The sequence below is a fragment of the Echiichthys vipera genome (genome assembly GCF_963691815.1).
Source record: "Echiichthys vipera genome assembly, chromosome: 14".
Lineage (NCBI taxonomy): Eukaryota > Metazoa > Chordata > Actinopteri > Perciformes > Trachinidae > Echiichthys > Echiichthys vipera.
The window spans coordinates 11,946,533-11,967,386 of NC_139839.1; the positions used below are offsets into that span (position 1 = coordinate 11,946,533).

Sequence of the window (20,854 nt, forward strand, 5' to 3'; positions counted from 1 at the left end):
TTTCGATCGGCTCTGCAGCACGAGAAAGAGGCTTATTCAATATATAAGAGCCAGGTATGCTTTAAAATGCTGGAACACCATGTTTGCTGCTGTTATGTTTGTGTCACATGCTCATCAGAGACATTTCGTTGTTGCTCACGTGAAGGTTGGGGAGAACCACGACAGTACGAAGGAGAGCTCAGAGTACCTGAAGATCCTCACTCAGCAGGCTGTGATCCTCCAGAAAGCCATCAACCACATCTACAGTAACGCGCCCAGTGACTGTATTCAACCTCCAACGGTTTGTACGGCGAAGACAAGCAAGCGAGAGAGCACCTCCTCCTGCCCACATGCATTTCTGGTTGTGGGATAATGTGTTTCTAATGTGTTTTTCACTCCAGTTTTCCACACCAAGGCTTCTCACGATCCTTCAGCAGCTCAACCTGACATGTGGAATCATTCTCGTTCCCCTGAGGTGAACACTGAAACGGTCCCAGTTATGGAATTAAAAACAATGTGTTTGTTGTAATGCTCAACTCACCTTTTATGTCTTTGTCTCTAGTACAAAAGAAATTGCAGACCTGAGGACCGAATTGAAAGGAAAGGAAAATGTTCAAGTTGAAGAGCTGGAAAAAATGACTTAACAACTGCAGACAATAACCTTGAGCTGTGGACCAAAAGGACAGTTACTAGAACATCTGTGCAGTCGGACTCCTGAAAATGACTGCAGACAATGAACAACAATGATAAATGAAAGTCTGGCAAATTGAAGGTGCCAATAAGTCACTTTTAGCCTACTTTGGATACCAACTACTGTAATACGAAAGTGACAGAAAAGGAGTTTGTGCTATGGAGAACGTTGAACAGCGCCTTATCTAATGATGCAGCTCTTGTTGAAATATATGGCATCTGTAAATTAACTCTGCAGGCTGTAACTTTGATGGCAAAGGGGCATAACTATCATTTTGTGTCATATAAATGTATAAACCCATACTAAACACATACTATACTGCTAGATTAACAGACAAGCACAGTATGTTTAGGCCTACTTCTGCAGTGAGCTGAAAGTTTCTTAGATTTTTAAAGGACGCTGCCGTCATCTTGCAGTCCTCTGTGTGACCACCGGGTCTCACACTTGTGCCACAGACACCTCTCAGAACGTTATATTCCTGAATATTGAGATAATCTCTATGGTTGTTTTGGATGTGTATCAGCTGACGGTTATCATTGAATCCATGTTGTTGTTATTCATATTCAGGTGACTAAGGAAATAATAAACATCTGAGCATCGTATGACTTCATTCTACAAGAACAAGTCACATTGGGGGTAAATGAGAGCATCACCCTTTGAACGGATAATGTTGTCAAGTGGAATTTTGTGGGGTTGGTCCACTGGCAGCAAATAAATGTGAGACTGTGAGATTAGTGAATTTGATTGGAGATATTACACCCAAATAACTTTTATTTATATATATATATGTATCTTACAACTGTTAATCTGAAAATGTACCCATATTGTAAGTGTAAATGTGTTAAAGGTTGTGTTTTATAATCTGCGAGCTGTTCCATTATTCCTCATCTATGGGGCAGCTGCATGATTTGTCTCTTCACTACAGTCGGTCCTAGTGCTGATGCGAAACTTGTTTAACTTAATTTTATTTATTTATTTTTTCACCTTTAAAAACAAAAGTTTACAAAGTCATTTGACAGCTAGAGAAAAGGCAAAATCTCACAAAAAAACATACACATATACATATATACAAGATAAACTATAGGACTCTTACAGTAAAGTAACAGTAAAAACAACAAATAATTAATGAAAATGAAGGTAAAAATACAGTAAAGAGACAATAAAAATAAATGAATTAATAAGTAGATAAATAAAAAGACAACATAAAAGCAGGTCTATAAAAGTGTGTATTAAAAGTGACTGATTACAGTTAAAATGGATGAAATCAAAACTCGGCTGAACATAGTTACAGTAGGCCATGTAACTAATTTATACAGAGGACTAACCATGACTTAAATCTCAATAAATAAACGCATAAATAAATAAAGACATAAATGTATAGATAAATACAGGAATTAATAAAAAATGCAGAAATACGTAAATACACAAATAATAAATACAAATAAACAATACAATACAAATAAATAATTTAATAAATGCTTAAATAAATAGATACACATATAAATAAAATTATAAATAAATGCATAAATAAATGTATAAATAAATAAAATAATAAATACATTATTTACATTTATTTCTAATTTTTTTTCACCTACATTTATTTATTTTTGTATTTCTGTGTCCACATGTTAACGATGTAGGAGGTCCCATTAATTTATGACTTAAGTGAAAGCATTAACTAATGTATGAATAAATAAATACCAGAGTAAATAAATAAATACCGAAATAAATAAGTGTATAAATAAACACAGGCAGAAATAAGAAATGCAGAAATAAAAAATACATGTATAAATGAATACAAATAATACATTACAAATAAATAATACAATAAATTATTAAATTAATAAATATCTAAGTAAATAAACGAATGGATAAATGCAGACATAAAAAATGCAGAAATAAATAAATAAAGACATAAATAAATAAATACAAATAAATGCATGAATAAATGATTAAATAAATAAATGCATGAATATATATATATATAAATGAATAAATAAATCCAGAAATAACTGTATACAAAATAAAATAATAAATAAATGATTTACATTTATTTCTACATAATTGTTCACCTACATTTATTTATGTATTTATGTGTCCATATGTGAGGTTTTTTATTGTCCACAGGGGGGTAATAATTGTCACATAAGTCAGTTCTTTTTTTTTTCATGGCAGCATACATTTAAAAAGGCCCAACACATGGACATTATATACAGATAACACACCCTCTCCCCAGAAAAACAAATAGACATATAGACAGCACATAGCCATGATTTACATGTTTTTGTTTAGCACTGTGATGGCTGAGGGGACAAAACTTATTTTAAAAATGTCTTTCCTACAGTCTATGTCACATATATCAGTTAACGGTGTAGGGCCCATTTATTCACGCATTTATTAATTTGTGCATTTATTTATTTATTCGTGCATTTATTCATGTATTTATTTAATTAATTATTTATGCATTTATTTATGTATTCATTGAGGCTTAAGTCATGTTTAGTCCTCCATAAATGTGTGTTTGTTTTCTCCTTAGTTCTATGAGTGAAGGAGGTGCACGCTGCGCGCCTCCGCTTCACCTCGACGTGCGCGCAGCCGATATCCCACCGCGACCGTTAGTTAGCTGGGGCCGGGCGAAATGCGGTGGTACCAAAGAGGAGAACAAATCTGACCGACCGTGCCGCCGGGTGATGTGAGAAGTCACAATACCACATCAATACCAGGGTTTCCCATCGCGTACTTAGACCAGTCAATGGGGATATGAGAATCACCATACATCAGAGGGTAAGTTAGCGTTATTTACACGCGTCTACATTTTTGTTTTGGCACTTAGAAAGACTTGTTATTTTTGACGACTGCAGTCTCTGCGCTCTCCCGTCCCGATCTCAAAATGGCGGAGAGAGGCCGAAAGCTAAGCTAAGTGGCAAAGTTGGCATTCACAGGAGCATCGATTAATAAAGAAGCGAACGTCAAGATAATGTAACGGTGATATGTATTACTCAATTATACTGCATGTGATTGTCATTTCAAAACCAGTTTGGCGCTTCTCGGTGAATGTGGGGTTTGTATCGAGACACTTGTTGTGAAACCTAAGTTAGCTTTGAGCTAAACACTAGCGACGTTCTATTTATGGACGTTCTGTTGGGGTGAGCTAACGTGGTAGCTACGTTAGCCGGCTATACGCTACCGTAGGTGCTGTCAGCCTGCTGCCATGTTTTCTATGAGCCCGGTGCAAATATATTATGATGTGGCTGGAAACCAAAGAGCTACATTTTGAATTTGAAACGTTGACTGTAACTGTAAACATCTTGTGTGACTAACCCATACTAGTTAAACCAGCGTTATCTTGTACTGGGGAATAACAGTTAACAGCCCTGTAATCAAACTTGGGTTGCTTATACAATTGTCATCTAACTGTGACGGTGAAACTGCTTTAATTTCCAGCAAGGGACGATGTTGCTTAGCTAACTGACTTGTTGGCGTAGAGACCAACGCCCTCTTCTGTGTTTATGGTGTGGTGGCTGTGCTGTATAAATCTAGTCTGCTCAAAACTGACAGCTCCAGTTAACGCGTACGCTATCGTGCTAGGCTAACGTTAGCTGGAAAGGGCGTTGCTGCTGAGCCATTGCTGCAACTTTGCCCTTGTGGCCATCGAAGCTAGGAAAAGACGTCACTCGAGAGCCAGATGTTAAATGCTGTTCTCAGAAACATTAAGGCATTTTGGGGTTGTTTCCACGAATTACAGCAAGCTCCCTTATGGTGATATACTGAGATTTGAGCAATCACAATCAGGGTGGAGACAAACCAGAGAAGAAAATGTTCAGTGCAAATAACCGATAATCAACAAGAATGTGCAGATTTTTACTTGAGATGCACAAAACGGTCTGCTGAGCTGAATTTCACTACCTAATTGAATGTCTGGTAATCGTCCAGTAGCTGCTACTTCATAGCATTAAGTGTGAGGGCCTGTGTGTGTAGAATAGGTATGGACCTCTCAGAGTGTAAAGATGATTTATATGCACTAGAGTATCTCAAGGTTTACCCATAACCGGTTTTAAATTCAATAAGGTAGGGTTGTTGAAATTAATATTTGAATTCTACATTCCCTCCAGTATCCCCACATAGGCCCTTTTTTTTTTCTCCTCTGTATGAGAAGAACTGCACTCACTTGCTAAATTACACTACTTATTAATTAAGTGGTAAATCAAAGGTCAATCGATATTCTGTCACTGTCTTGTCACATTTAAATATTGGACTGTTGCATTGATAACACATGCAGTATATTTTAGATAAAGGCTGAGTAACTTTCAAACTGAGGGATTTTATTGTTTTATTATTACAAGATATTATCATCTTAAGAAAAGCAGCGAGAGAGAGAGAGAGAGAGAGAGAGAGTCACACACACATAGATATAAATACCTATGTACTGGGGATGCATTTTTTGCAATGGGCAGTAAGCTCTATTTTACAGGAGGGCATCAATAAATCAGACCAATCAAACAGTCTTTGCTCAACATTGATGTATAGAATCAAGATAACACAGGCCCACATTTTGTTCATAACCTATAAGTGTGGTGAATTGATGAATTTACTGTTTATCAGACCACAGCTCGTGAATGCACCCTGCCGCAAAAACTACTTAACCCGTATTTCACGAACGCACGCTGAAAAGCAAGCAAACTAACTGGCTTGTTAGCTAGCGTGCTAATTCGGTCATGCTTTATTGCTATACGGTCACTCATCCTATGATGGCAGTTTCCTTTCCTATGCTGTTAAGAGTGTGTGGGTGAAGAGTAACCCTTTTGACCCATTTAGCGGATGGCTAACGGAGTCTGCAACAGTACGCAGTCCACAGTAAGCACAAAGGACCTGGCGTTACACTGAAGTACGTCACCTCCAGAAAAATTCACAGAGAACAGCAAGGGCAAAAAAGCATCACCGGTCTCTTTGAATCAATCCTTCAGCACCTTTGAGTGTCGTTACCAAGCTTATTCGCAACCTAGGCTACTGACAACGTTATCTTTACTTGTTTACCTATTCAACTGACTTTAGCAGTTCAGATAACACACAATCATCAGTCCTGCAGTTATTACAGATGCTAAAAACTAACCACAGAAAGTTGCATCATTCATGGAGTCCCTGTGGTAACTCATATGCATGCAATTACATTAATATTACGTTGAACCATAATCGCTTCATATAGCCCAAGCCCATTTCGGATGTAAACTGCAACTTGTCTGGCGGAGGCATTCAAATGCAAGGCAGTAATTCCAGTTTATCTATGTGTTAATTTTAAAACATTTCTCTCACAGTTGCTGGTGAAGCACAGCTGTCTCAGGCAGGTGCAGAAGCTACTGAGATTGTCTTGGTTACATATTAGTTTGAGGTCGTTCGATTTGGTCAAATGGCTAGTTTTGAGTCACACTGAGAATGTTGCTCTGTCAAAATCATCCGCTCTGTCTTGTCCGCTCAGAGTGCTCATTTTGTTTGCAGGAAAGAAGAGTTCTTTCCAGGACACATCAGATGTGTCCCTGGGTAAATGCTTTGTTGTTTGCTGTGACTGCCATGCTTTCACTGAAAGTAAATGCTCAAGTGCTCATCTGTAAAGTCGAAGTATGCAGAAAAAATTGCAAGGTTATGTCCAGTTTCCAATTGAGCATCATTCATTTTCTTGAAGGCATCTTTTGTGTTTCGAAGCAGCAACTAGCAACAAACGGTGAAACGGACAAAAGCAATCCTCAGACAATAATATAGAAAAGGACGGCTGTAAAGGTCCTCTCCGTGTCGACGATTAATCCTGTTAGCGACCGTCTCGTCCCTTCTTTACATTGCACTGTCAGCTGTATGAAGGACTTGTGGTCTCTATCTCTCTCTCACACACACACACACACACACACACACACACGGATGTCTGGTCTAGCCCCTAAGTAGCTTAGTGCTATTATGGCCCCAGGTGCCAGCAGTTTTGAAGCTCAGGAGGTGGACAGTCTTATTAGCTTACTGAATGGTGTGTTTTGATTTGTCACCGTGTGATCTGTGGTCGTCTATTGGGATGGTAACATCGTCACAGAATTCAGATTAGAAATGTTTCTCAAAAATGTTTTTAAACTTCCACAGTAACAACAAGTATTTATCAGTGGCACATTTGATGAAGCTTAAATATTACATATTTGATACAATAATTAGTGCAAAGACTCAGCCTCTACCTTAAAGATGATCTTTTGTTGATAGTCCAGTATTAAATTGTACAATACATAGTTGTTTTCTCAGTATTAGGGGTGGACGGTATATAAGTACAACAGTATGGATTTGCCTTACATTCATACCATGCTGACCCGTGAAGCCCTCATGAGTCTGGAAGGACTCACTAAGCCAGTGCCGTCAGAGCGCAGTGGCATTGCCCACTTCCATTTGCTCTGTTTATCTTCATTAAATCACCTAAAAACGACACCAGTCTGCTGTATAACTATACAGACCTCTACACACATCAGGCGTTTAGGATATAATGCGACTCAGCCAGATTTCTCCAAGAAATAGAAGAAGGAATTGTGAAGTGTTTACACTGTATAAATTAGCCTAGCAGCTAGCGGACTTCTTCTGCTCATAGCTTAATCCGGACAGAACCAAACATTGCAGCTAATATTGGTAGCAAGAGCAACAAGTTAGAGTGTCAGAGTGCTGAGTCGTGAGAACACCTTTGTCCGCACCGCTGCGGAGCCTTTGCCCCCCACCTGGACTCTGAAATACCTGCTAATATTGCAGAGTAAAGTAATAGCTGATGTAATGCAGTAAGGTTTGTGGCAGTAATGAAAGGTCTGAAGATATATGCATCAGTGCATAAATGAAAAGGACAACAAAGTGTATGAGTTCCCAAATGTCTTGCCTCAGATCCACTCTCCAAAGCCTTTTTAAAACTTAAAACTTTATTTTAAGGTACAGTTTAAATGACTTGTCTTGGAACCTGGTGACCTGCACTGTCAACCAATTTTACTGGCCATAAGTTTTTCTTTACCCTCTGCTCTCTCCCTTCTCTCTTCATCAGGTGATGGGCACGTCTGATTAGTGAGTAAGATCTTGGCCAGTGAATACTCGTGGAGCCTTGTTCCGACAGTTGATTGACATCAGCATCTCCAGTACACCTCCCACTGCGTGGCACCCTTTTCGGCGTCTCTGAGTCTCTGAAGGAAGAACATCACTGAGGGATCGGATACTACCCCACCACGCACTTCCCAACGAGACTCCCCCAGCACATCACCTCACCCTCACCTCCCCCAAGAGGGAGAGAACAGCAGCCAGCATGGTGCTGTCACAGAGACAAAGAGATGAACTGTGAGTGCCTGGATGTAAATGTGTGTGTGGGCTCATTAGACATGCAAACAACAAAAGCCATGTAGACAAACACACATGTAGTGCTTATGAAGCGGTGCACCTGAATTAAAGTGTGCGTACTTGGAAGCTTTTTAGCAGTACCTCAAAGTTTGACCACAAAAACAGATGTACGTTACATCTTTGCCTTTTTTGGTAGAAAGCAGTAGAATATGTTTAGCTTTTTGGCCTGAGTCATCCAAAAGAGGTTCATGCAGATATTGTGAGAGTGTGTACCTTTACAAGACTGTATAATCATTGAGGAAATGTGAAGAGATGTGAGCTCTAAGGTGCTTCATTTGATAGCTACTTGAATATTTCATAACCCACATGACAGGGGCAAAGAAGTGAGGGGGATGGGAAGGAGGAACTTATGTGAGCAGCTCTGTGCCTGGCTGGTCATACAGTATGCACCCCAGAATACAATTCACCCCAGTCCAGACAGCACACAACAGTAGATATAACAGAATTCATCAACTTGGCCTAAACCTTATTGGTCAAGAAAAGCTGGACTGTTTATGTTCTGATGAGTTCAAAACAGGGATTTGATTGGGACAATTTAGGGGAAATCCTTCTGCAGGTGATGGCTCAATGTTCAAAGTCTGTAACAGGCAGTTGTATCCGGGTTATAGTTATCAGCCGTTCAAAGAAGCCCTGAAGCTGCAGCCTAAATTTAGCACCATTGCTCGTGAATTATTCACTCTTTATCTCATAAAAGAGCTGTCCCATTCATTTATATAACCGTGTGTACGTCTGTGTATTTGTGTGCGAGTCCATGCGTGTGTTTAAGGTTGTATTTTTGTGTGCTTGCGGTTGCCCTGTCATTGTGTCTCTGGTTTCCATAGCAGCACAAACCAGTTTCCTGGTAATTCGGTCCTTATGTTTTGTTTTCTTCACTAAAGGATTGTAATTTTGTATTGCACTCACTCAAATTTGCTTCCAATGCCTCAGTCTACATGGGGCGCACACTCTTCCAGTTGAGCTGGAGGCTCTGTCTCCTCTCTTTTCAAGGAGGAACCAGTATTTCTGATGACTTCATTGACATTAATTAAGCACAATTTTGTGCATAATCAAATTAAACTGCACCAGTACTTACAATTTAAGAGGGTATATGCTAGCATCTGAGTGGACTGAATCTAATCGGTGACAAGATACCACCTGGGGTCTCATTATGCGTGCGCACAAAACGGGTCGTGGCGAGGCGTACGCCGCTTCCAACGCAAAAGTTGTGATCTATAAAAACAAACATGACAGGAGACTGTGCGCACCTGTAAGTGAACTCAGACCCATGCGTATGAACATTTTGGAGACAGGGGAAATCGGTGATGTAGATGTTGGGGTGGGTGAATGTGATGTGTCAGAGACAGGACGAATATCTAGCAACTTCACTTTATTTATGTATAGGCACTTTTCAATATGAAAAGATAACTCAAATCTTAAATCTAACTCAGAGACCCAACTCTTCAAATGTGTTATTAGCAATCATGTAAGGAGCCCAACTAGCAAGGATAGCTATAAGTCCAGGTTAGCACCCTATACGGCAGCATTCTCCAGCTCTGACACAGCGCTGAGGGGCTGCACAGATGCTAATGCACAAGTGTCGGTCAATGCGTGAGAGTTGCCAGTCCAGCACACCATTTTCACTTGCACCAGTGCATGTAGAGCCGAGAATTGCATGCACAGCTCAAATTCTATGTGCACTAACATGCAAATGGTATTTCAAACCCTGCTTTTCCAGCAGTGTGAGCTCAAGTGTGCTTTTTAAACTCCACCTCAACCACCAGCACTTTTTCCGATTGTTGCCTTGATTCACCATAAAGAACCATTGATCAGCAGTGGTGGTTTACATTGCCCATTTATTATTGAATGTGGACATGAGACTGATCTACGTGCGCCCGTTTTGAGCTAGATTGTGATTTACAAAAGGAAGATTGCCTCCATGGTTTTAAAACTAGATTTTTTTTTAGATCCCTGGAATCTTTAAGAAAAAATGTCTTTCACTTTTTCACAGAAACCGGGCTATAGCCGACTATCTCCGTTCCAATGGATACGAGGAGGCGTATTCCACCTTCAAGAAAGAGGCTGAGTTAGATATGGTAAGGAGAGACACAAAAATGTTGAAACAAATGACATGATGAAATGAAAAATAGTGTACATACATTTTTACTTCACAGAATGTGGATCCTTTCTAAGTGTCTTGTCCTTTCTTTATTCATAGAATGAAGAGGTAGATAAAAAGTATGCAGGGCTTTTGGAAAAGAAATGGACATCAGTCATCAGATTACAGAAGAAGGTAAGAAGTGCTTGAGATGTTTGATAAATACTGTACACCTACCTCGAAAAATGTAAATACAAAAACAACTTTGTTCCAACTTTTTAGAAATCTAATATACCAGACGGACAGCATGATAAATTTGCTAAAATTCTTACCCGTCTTCTGACTCCGCTTCTTTTTGACTCATTGCTCCGCCTCAGGTGATGGAGTTGGAGTCGAAGTTGAATGAAGCGAAGGAGGAAATAACACATGGAGGACCTGTAGGTCAGAAGAGAGACCCCAAGGAGTGGATCCCCCGTCCCCCAGAGAGATACGCCCTGAGCGGGCATCGCGCTCCGGTCACACGTGTCATATTCCACCCCGTCTTCTCTGTCATGGTCACGGCCTCTGAGGATGCTACTATTAAGGTGTGTGTGTATCTGATTATAAAGAGGGTTTACACACTAAGCCTGCGGTTTATTTGACACAATTCAATACAACATCCCTGCATGTAACCTCACTTTATGAATCTTTTATTTGTTTTTTTGATGGGACTGTCGACCCGCCATAGTTCTGTTGGAGGTATTCTTTGGATCTATCTGATTAAATACAAACCACATCACTACTGCATCCAGAATGATCAATACATTTCTGACAAAGCTTCAACAAACACTGGGGTGTATTGTGGGGCTGTATTTTATAATATAGTGTTACATTTAGCTTGGTGTACCTGCAGTACAACGGGTGACACTATATCAGTATACAATGAGAAATCATTTTGATATGGGGCATTATATGATAATATTATATGGATAATTATGGAAAATATTTTAAGTAGACTGCACAACCTTTAACTAAATTATTAGTGCCCTAATTTTTTTTTTTACAATTTTACATCCATCAATATGAATTAAAAGCATTGTTACGCCGCATCAATTTGTCCATCAATGGGAACTGTCAAGAATCCTTTTGCTTTTCTTCTGCCTACACAATGTTATATCTTTGAGATGATGTCTAGCTGGAATATTAAAGTAATGACGGTGTGTAGCCGCATTTATAAGTAAAATCAGTGAGCGTATTTAGCAAACCACAACATTGCCACTGCAGCTCTGACCCTTCAGATCAAAGCTGTATTGCAGATCTGAGGCTGTTCTCACTTTTTATCCTCAGTGCTTTTGCTTCAACACGCTTTCCACCCCCCTGCCTCCTCCCTTTATCCTCCTCCCTCCCTCCCTGCTTCCCTTCTTCCTCACTGTTTCTTTTTTCTGCTTTGTCACTGCCCATCTATGTGGAGAAGGGCTGATGCTCGTGTTGTCAGAGGCAACACTCCCGGAGCAAGGCACCTTGGGAAAACATGCAAATCAGTTTCTCCTTCAACCCATCCTTTTTCTTTCCTTCTCAGCCGTTTATTGGTTAAATGAACAGTGTCAGCATATTGTTTTTTTATATATAATGTGATTAAAGCTGAAAGGATATTCAGCTTAACCATTTAAACAGTTTGAACAGTTTAACCTACATGTATTTAATGTTGAAACACATTTTCTAACCTGCACCTCACCCTGCCTGTTGAATGTGGCAAGTTAAACTATTTGTCATTTGATTTTACACGAACACTTGACTCATCACATGACTAGACATGGGACTGACATTCAATTAGGCCACTAGACTTAATAAATTGACTTAAATCAGCACTATCATAGTCACATTTGATTTATGGGGAACATATCTGTGTTTGATAATTAGGTCAGACTGAAATGACCATCACTGTTACTCATTTTAGGTGTGGGACTACGAGGCAGGGGACTTTGAGCGAACCCTGAAGGGCCACACAGACTCTGTGCAGGACATCTCCTTTGACCAGACGGGAAAACTGCTGGCTTCATGTTCAGCTGACATGAGCATCAAACTTTGGGACTTTCAGGGGTTTGAGTGCATCCGAACAATGCATGGTAAGAGATATTAACAGAAATAGAAAACTATACGTTAGCGAGCACCTATAAAAACAATTTTTGCTCTATGAAATCCGATTTAGAAATATTCCAATTAATTAACTACCTAATTAAATATGTTGATATGGTGTAATTAGCATCAGAGCCAAGTAACCTCTTTGGCACATCAGGCTTGGTAGTTTAAGTAATGAGATGAACACAGACAACTTACTCAACTAACTCTTGACTTTGTCATCCAGGCCACGATCACAATGTGTCGTCTGTAGCCATCATGCCAAATGGTGACCACATAGTGTCTGCCTCCAGAGACAAGACCATCAAGATGTGGGAAGTGGCTACTGGGTAAGTGAGCGGGAGCCTTATTTCAATTCCTTTTACCACAAGTTCTTATAAACAATTAGATCATGGTAATTTTACATTTTGGGTATAGTTTTTCTTTATATTTTATATTCAGATTTCCATATTTTCATCTTCCTTCCCATGTTCTTTATTTTATTCCTGCTATTGCATTAGTTCACAAATGATTCTTGATAAAAGCTGCTCTTCCACAATATAACTAAGAATACTTCCACCTACAGGTACTGTGTGAAGACATTTACAGGCCACAGGGAGTGGGTGAGGATGGTGCGTCCCAACCAGGATGGCTCGTTGATCGCCAGCTGCTCCAACGACCAGACGGTGCGTGTCTGGGTGGTCGCCTCGAAGGAGTGCAAAGCTGAGTTGCGGGAGCATGAACATGTGGTAGAGTGTATCGCCTGGGCCCCTGACAGTGCTCATCCCACCATCCTGGAGGCCACAGGCTCAGAGGTATGTACAGATGCTGCAGGGTGTGAAATTTCCCTGCAGTGGATGTTTGTATATGTTTGGTTCAGCTGGAGGGTTTCCCACAATTGTTTATATAATGTGCAGTAAAGTAATTCACATCACGGTTTTGGTAATTAAACCTGACAAAGTTTGATAAAAGCAGTTTTCCAGTCGGACATATTAGAGACAAACTGATCAGTCCGTCACAAACAGCAGGAGATGTGTGAAGAAGAACTCACCACTTTTTTTTAGAAACATGGCATTTACATATCTGTATCTATGTTTTTAGCACAGTCTGCATTGTTGCTAGCAGGTCTGTGAGACTGTGCGGTGCTATGAGCTAAATGCTGACATGCTCTACTCTAACAATGCAAACCTGCTGTTCAGCAGATATGTTTACCATCTTCACATCTTCATTTAGCTATTATTTGCTAATTAGCATTAAACACAGTATAGCTGAGGCTGATGTGAATAGAATTTTGTATAAGTATTTAATCAAGAAGCAAAGTATTGGACAGATTAAAGCCCCTGAACACCCACACAGGTGTTTTCAGTTAATCCGGTTGATTAGACCTCTTCTCAGGACTGTGGGTGTGTCTACTGTGATTGATGGGGCCACTGTGGCTCAGTGGTGAGTGGGTCGTCCTACATTTGAGAGATTGGCGGTTCGATTCCCACCTTCCCCGCTCCACATGTCAAAGTGTCCTTGAGCAAGATACTGAACCCCGAATTCCTCCCCGTTCTGTGCATGGGTGTGTTAGTGTGGTGTGAATGGTTAGATAAGTTGGTATGTAGAGGACCACTTCCATCAGTGTGAATGTCTGTGTGAATGGGTGAATGTGACAAACACTGTGAAAGCGCCTTGAGTGGTCAGAAGACTAGAAAGGCGCTATATAAGTACAAGTCCATTTACCATTGATTGACATCTTCCTGGGTCTCCTATTAGCTTTGTTTTACCTGTTAAGGCGGGACAAAGTACACCTTTATCATTCTTAGTGGTAGACAGACATTTATGACCTCATAAATTCCCATCAAAGCCCCGCCCACCTTCAACCCAAGCAGAGGTCTAATCAGCCAGAATAACTGAAAACACCTGTGTGGGTGTTCATGGGCTTTAAGTTTTGAACCTGTTGTTTGTGCTGCATGAAATGTGAGGGATTTCACACGACTAACTGACATTGCCATCCATAGAGCCATGCCTCTAGTGATGGCACTGATGTATTGTCTTTTACGTATCACTGTTTCTTACATCTTCCCTGTGTTACTGTTTTGCAGAGCAAGAAGAGTGGGAAACCTGGCCCCTTCCTTCTCTCCGGATCCAGAGATAAAACAATTAAGATGTGGGACGTCAGCATTGGCATCTGCCTCATGACTCTGGTGAGTCGCCCAAGTGAAGATTTGTATGACTGTCTCAGTGTCACTGCTTATGAATGAGGAGCGTGGTGGGTAATCGGTTTTGTCTCTTCAGGTGGGACATGACAACTGGGTGCGTGGGGTAGTGGTTCATCCTGGAGGAAGATTCATAGTGAGCTGTGCCGATGACAAAACCCTTAGGATCTGGGACTACAAGAACAAACGCTGCATGAAGACCCTCTGTGCCCACGAACACTTTGTTACCTCTCTGGGTAAGACGGAGACTATTAACATCTCAAATTAACCTGTACTGAACCTGTAAAAATACAGATCCTAAACCCAAAATGAAATGTTCACTCGCGCTTACACATTAAACTTATTTCAGCCCAGTGGGGGACTTGTTTAAATGATTGAGCTTTTCTTTAACCTGAATAAATGTTTACGTCTCTTGCAGATTTCCACAAGACTGCTCCCTACGTGGTGACGGGCAGTGTCGATCAGACAGTCAAAGTCTGGGAGTGCCGCTGAGACTGTCTCCATCTCTCGTCCTGTCCCCCCTTCCAACTCCAAAAGCAGCCCTAAAGCCCCACTCTTTCCCACCCCTGTCCTTCACCTGAACCCTCTTCCTTCTGTCCTGACACCCAGCCCCTCACCTCTCGCACTCCAAAACCTAGTTGACCATGGCGCTTTACCTTCTCCCCGTCCGCTCCCCTCTCCTTCCCTCCTCCCTACATCGGTCCAGCCCTATTAAGATGACTATTGTCCTTTTATGTAAATTATTCTGGATGTAGGGTACGCTTAATAAATGTCACGCAATCTCTGACACATAAACACATTCAAAAGATAAGAAGTATTCCTTGCATGGTGAATCAAACAAAAAATTGTATACTGTTAAATTTGCCGAATTTGCATACTGTTGTCATGACTTCCTGTCAGATCAAAGGGTAAATATCCTTGTGTGCTGGCGCAGGTGGATTCCAGTTAACTGACAGTGCACGAAAACCAATGGCACCCCTTGTTGAGGGGGTTTTGTTTTTGTTTTACTCCATGCTTCATTGTTGTGGTCTGTCACTGCGTGGATGGTGATACAGAAGGTGTGAGGAAAGTAGGCATAAAAGAAAGAGAATGAGTGAAAGCTGAGGTGATGAAAAAATTCAGCAGGATGCAGCTCCCTAGTCGAATCACATGAGGTTCTGTGGGCGAGTGCACATGTACATGTATGTATACATTGTGTGAGTGTGTGTGTGTTCGTATATTATGACAGGAGAATCTCTCCACCCTCTCTCCTCTGATGGTCAGAGGAGAGAGAGGAGGCAAAGCTTCTCACCCACTGTGTTCGTTCATACTGCTTAATTCCTTAACAAATTTGCTTTCTAGTAGACACTCACAGGACCTTAATGATCCCTAAGCTGCTGAGAGCACAGGCACACGCCCCATAGCAAAAGTGTGTTTTACAGAGGAAAAAGTCTGCTCACCTTTTTATGAGGTTGTGTGTGTGTGTGTATGTCGCCCGAGAGAATCGCCCAGTGCCCTCTTGCTCGCTATCTCTGCCTTGTTAACCCAATGAGGGCTCCCTCACATGGGATTTTCATTCTGCTTTCTGTGGTCTCACTGCTCTCTTTACACACACATGCACATACACTCACAAATGCACATACACGCACAGTAAAAGTTGTGTATCAATATATCTGGATGTCATTGTTTGCAACATAATGAAATAAAATTCTGTAAATATAAGTTATCTATTTGTATGCTTTCTTTGAGGAAAAAGAGATGAAGGGAAACTTTGGGGAGCCTGAGAGAATTTACCACTGCAGACTGTCATGGTGAGGTCAGATAATTCAGCACACCACACCTAAAGGTCCTATATTATGCTAGTTTTTAGGTTCATACTTTAATTTTCCTCATACTATCTGTCTGAATTAACCGGTATTTTCACCCTCTGTCTGAAACGCTCCGTTGAAGTCCCTGTCTCCTTGAGGCCCCGCTCCTGAAAAAGCCCAGTCTTACAGTCTAAGTTGTGACATCACAACCTTACAGAAGTCCTCACAGCTCGTTTAAAGACACGATTTCTGAATACAGGCTGTCAGGATTCCTACACTTGCTGGAAATTTAGAGACTAGCTTTCCAGTCATGCAAACGCCTGAAAATTGACCAAATAACCTGGAAATTATTTGAATAATTTGAATTGTATTTAAACCTCTCTCACATCACCCAGGTAAATCTAGCCGTGTATTCGGTTGGAAACTCAAATTGTTGGTGGGATAATCTACAAGTTATGACACTTCAAAGCTGAGTCACCAGACACAGGGAAACGTTTTCATTTCAGCTCAATCATGCAGGCTGTAGATCTTTGGAGGTCAAAGGTCAAGGTCTCACAAAGACATTTTTGGCCATAACTAATAAATTCCTAAATAATTATGACAACATTTCACACAAATCTCTAATAGGATAATTTGATAAAGTGATATTTTATATCTAAAGGTCAACAGGAACAGAAGGGGAGTAATTTGGTAAGATACTGAATTGGTGACACTAACCTGAAACTGGTGATTGTTAAGATCTTCTGTTCTGTCAGGTTGAAGATATTTGTGATGCATCCATGTTTCATCAAAAAACAAAAATACACTTAATACCTTTTTAATCAAAGTCCTTCAAAGTTTTAACAACATATACAAGCCTGGACAGTTTGGATGTAAACTGCAACATGACTTTGCGGAGGCATACATATGCAATGCGGTAATTTCAGTTCTTTTAGCCGTAAACATTCTCAACCATTTAATTACTGCAAAACACGTTGGCTGCTGTGACAGTTGAGGATAAAAATGTTTACATTTGGAAAGCACAACTTGGTTCAGTCAGGCAAATGTCGTTTTGAAACACAGACCTGATAACTTTGAAACATCAGAGAAACTCGTCTAGAAAGAAATAGGTCACCAGACAAAAACTGGGGAACTGCTGCTCTAGACAGCAACTATTATTTATGTATAACTCCGGCTTTGGTGCACAGATATTGGTCTGGTGCTGCGCTTTGGCCTCTTTAGGGAAATTCCATCTGAGCCGGGGTCAGAAGCTGACCGCCATGGCTGCTATTGATTCAGTTAAAGGAAGAAGAGATCAGTGCTGACCCTATAGTATTTTTTTTTTAATGAAAGATGAGTTGGGAGACGGGGTGGCTGTGTTTGAAAATGTTAAGTGTCATATGGAGAGAACAGTGTAATAAGTTTTGACATGTATTCCTCAGGTGCAGCCCAGTTACTTACACTGCACGCTCAGACTGGAGAGGCAAAGACATCAGGAGGCAACAGGGACAGTTCAGGCCCCCTTATCAATTATGTACAGCACCCCGGACTACTGCTGTGCTTGCACACACACCTGCTCACTCACCCACACACAGCAATTACTCTTTCTCTGTGCTCTACAGTATCTAGGCAACAGTTGCCAGGATGGCAAGCGTGCAAGCACCACACCTTGCTGTCCTGTAGGTCTGAGGGTGAAGAAACAGGGAGTAAAGAAAGATGCAAATGCTAAAAATGAAAGTTATTACAGCACCATGTTCATGCAGCGAAAGGACACTGACGATGGGAGCAAAAGTAGGGTGGGCCGAAAATGGTGAGTTAGGTGTGTGTGTGTGTGTGTGTGTGTGTGTGTGTGTGTGTGTGCAGAGAAGTGGCTCCATGGGACTTAATAAAAGGATAACAAACCTGTCTCAGTCTGAAACTCCTGTTTCTCAACAGAGGCACTGGAGTAGAAACATTGGCCTACATCCGCCCGCCACCACCCTCTCATGCCTCGCACACACTTCCCCTCATGCACGCTAAAGACAGGGAAGAAGAGGCTCACTTTCTCATTTATATTTCTTCTAGGTCACCCCATTTCTCTCCATTTGTCTAGACTGATACAGATTTAAAGAGAGAGAGAAAGAGCAGCAGAGGGTTATAAGCCAGCATTGATTCCGATAAGCTGGCATTGTATGGAGGTGTGGAGAGGTTTCAAGGTCAGTGTACGGAACAGATCTGTCTCTGATGCAGCGGTACTAATTCTCTCAGAGGATTGAACAATTTCATACAGCAGCCTGGATTTTTTTTATTAACATGTGCAAACAACTACTAGTAGTTGTAAGTGCAGACCGAGGCACAGACGACTGCTGGGTCTGTGTTAATATATAGGTTTGTGTGTCATTATGTGAGTCCCACTATAGTTTACGTGACCAGCGTTCTAATCCCTATAAAGCCCGAGGAGATGATGGGGAGGTTGGGAGCAGTTTTTGGCGAGGTATGTTACAGGATTTGGCGCTCTCTAGTGGTAAAATGCATTGAGAGGTCCATGTCCCTATAAGGAAAACAAACTGCTGCCTTCCTGCACTGGTGAGCAGTGGTCACATGGATGGCATGGAAAAGATAACCTGAGTATCTTCTGTATCAGAGGAGAAAACTTTAATGCAGATTTATTATGTCGTTTCAATGGCAATAAGATCGAGAGGTGACACTTTTGTTTGACTCGGTCATGTCTTCCATGAGGCCTAGGGTTGTAATTTAAGTTGCGGTTAAGGTAGGAAGTTGACTTTTTTGTTTTAAATATTTAACACGTGAAAGAATTCATTATCTGATAATGTGTAAATATCCAAGAAGTTTACATATCCAACTTTTCACAAAAGGAAATTGACCAAAGAAACAGGCTAGTGGCGACAACGTATACCGCCTTTACTGAAGTTTGGTGTTTGGAGTTATGGATAGGATTACGGTCATGATTATGTTATGATAATGATATGATAATGATAATAGCTATGATAATAGGTCTTAAACAAAACCAAACTATCGTGGTTTTCTTTCTATTTCCCCCTCATGTCTGTGACTCCATCCACTCTGTGCTTTGAACTCTTTCTCTGTTTAAAGTCTCCAGTATTGCATTGATTCCTCTTTGTCTCCACTGGTGATGCAGCACTTCTAACTGGGTCATCCCCATCTCTGCCTCACATCTCTCCCACCCTCGCCGTTTCTTCAAGCCACCTCCTCCTCCCCCTTTTTTCCTCTGTATATGCACAACATCCCTATGGACTTTTTTTCATGCAGCTCATGTGCTTACCATGTGCAGCAGCTCTCCCTCCTCCCCCTTTTCTGCCTGCTTCATTTTTCTGTCATCCATCCTGCCATACAGCCTGTTGCAAAATGACTCACACACCTCCACTCTCTCTCTCTCTCTCTCTCTCTCTCTTACACGCATACACACACGTTTCTTATTATCTTGAGTTGCATTTCTTTCCCCCTGACAGACCTGAGAAGCTAATTTGTGGCCCAATGTCCAGATAGTAATGGTGTTAGTAGGTTTGTATGTGCAGGCAGGGCGCATGGTGTAGCGATGGCAGCCCTTATGTACTTCTGAGCTGCTGTTGTGATTGGCTGAGGCAGTCATACCCTGTGATGTAGTAAAGGATATATACGACTGAGCCAGTCCAATCAAAGACTGTTACCAAGCAGCAACGCATCCACTATATGTATATGCATGTGTATACAGTATATATACAAACGCAACACTGGAACATAAACCATTAATCAGAAAAAGAAAGTATTTTTCCCTTGAGGGAGATAAATTGAACAAATATACAAACAATATGGAACAAAAGTAGACCAGTCATGCACAATGCCCTATGGAAATAGTGAGAGAGATACTCCTTGTGGTGCAAAATAATAAAGAAATAAATAAACGTTTTAATCAGTTAATAAATGTATTAGAAATATCCTTAATGTCTTTTGGCCACTTAATATTATAAATTGTTTTTCGGTAGCAATTGATCTTTTTTGCTCATAGTTTATCATTTTGCAGAATGTGACAAAAAGACTTTAGCTGGGGGAAACAGAAATATATTCTTTGTTTTTTTAATTAACAGCCACCTCTCATTTCACAAAATGTGCTTCCAAAACTCATTATCTGGGAGTTCATTTATTTTATTTACCTTTATTTTTATTACCCCATACACCATTTCAATTGTGTTTGGTTAGATCAATTCTGTTTGTTTTCTGTAGTCGCCTTTTTTTTGTTTGTTTGTTTTGTTTTATAACATGATGAGTATGTCTATGTGCCGTTTGTGTTGCAGGGTGCTACTATGTATTCATTAAAAGTCAAAGTCAGCTTTGTTGTCAATTCTTCACATGAATAGGACATACAATGAATCTAAATTTCATTTCTCACTATCCCATGCGTAGACTAGACAAGGCAAGAAAATAAACTATTAGTAAAGTGGCAAGACACAATGGTAAAGACCTTTTCAAAGATGTCAACATAAACATTCTAAATGTGTCCTCGTTTATTTCCTATTGCAATAATATTCCATTAAAACGGTCTATAACAACATGTATGGTGCTTCATAATGTTTGTTTATATATGTCTTGTGTTGGACCCCAGGAAGAAAAGCCCTCATTAAGGTGATGACTAATGAGGATCCTTAATAAAATAAAATAA

At 40.5% G+C, this 20,854-nt stretch overlaps 2 protein-coding genes across 2 annotated transcripts in view; both read left to right on the top strand.

The window, feature by feature from the left end:
- LOC310956870 (clustered mitochondria protein homolog) overlaps positions 1 to 660 on the top strand; it is a gene marked incomplete at its 5' end in the record, with an annotated part of 14,223 nt that extends 13,563 nt beyond the window's left edge. The window contains 4 exons of the mRNA XM_083927245.1: positions 1 to 54; positions 146 to 280; positions 381 to 454; positions 542 to 660. The exon at positions 1 to 54 is cut by the window's left edge and continues 40 nt beyond it. Coding sequence (XP_083783371.1) covers positions 1 to 54; positions 146 to 280; positions 381 to 454; positions 542 to 623 — 345 coding nt within the window. The 3' untranslated portion in view covers positions 624 to 660. The remainder of the gene's footprint in view (positions 55 to 145; positions 281 to 380; positions 455 to 541) is intronic.
- A 2,621-nt stretch (positions 661 to 3,281) lies between these two features.
- On the top strand, positions 3,282 to 16,098 carry LOC310956798 (lissencephaly-1 homolog A-like). The gene is made up of 11 exons (XM_083927170.1): positions 3,282 to 3,454; positions 7,713 to 7,999; positions 10,047 to 10,131; positions 10,254 to 10,328; positions 10,511 to 10,717; positions 12,070 to 12,238; positions 12,478 to 12,580; positions 12,817 to 13,045; positions 14,318 to 14,419; positions 14,511 to 14,667; positions 14,850 to 16,098. The coding sequence occupies exons 2-11, from the start codon at positions 7,968 to 7,970 to the stop codon at positions 14,921 to 14,923; spliced, it is 1,233 nt and encodes a 410-aa protein (XP_083783296.1). The 5' UTR covers positions 3,282 to 3,454; positions 7,713 to 7,967; the 3' UTR covers positions 14,924 to 16,098.
- Positions 16,099 to 20,854: the final 4,756 nt, after the last annotated feature.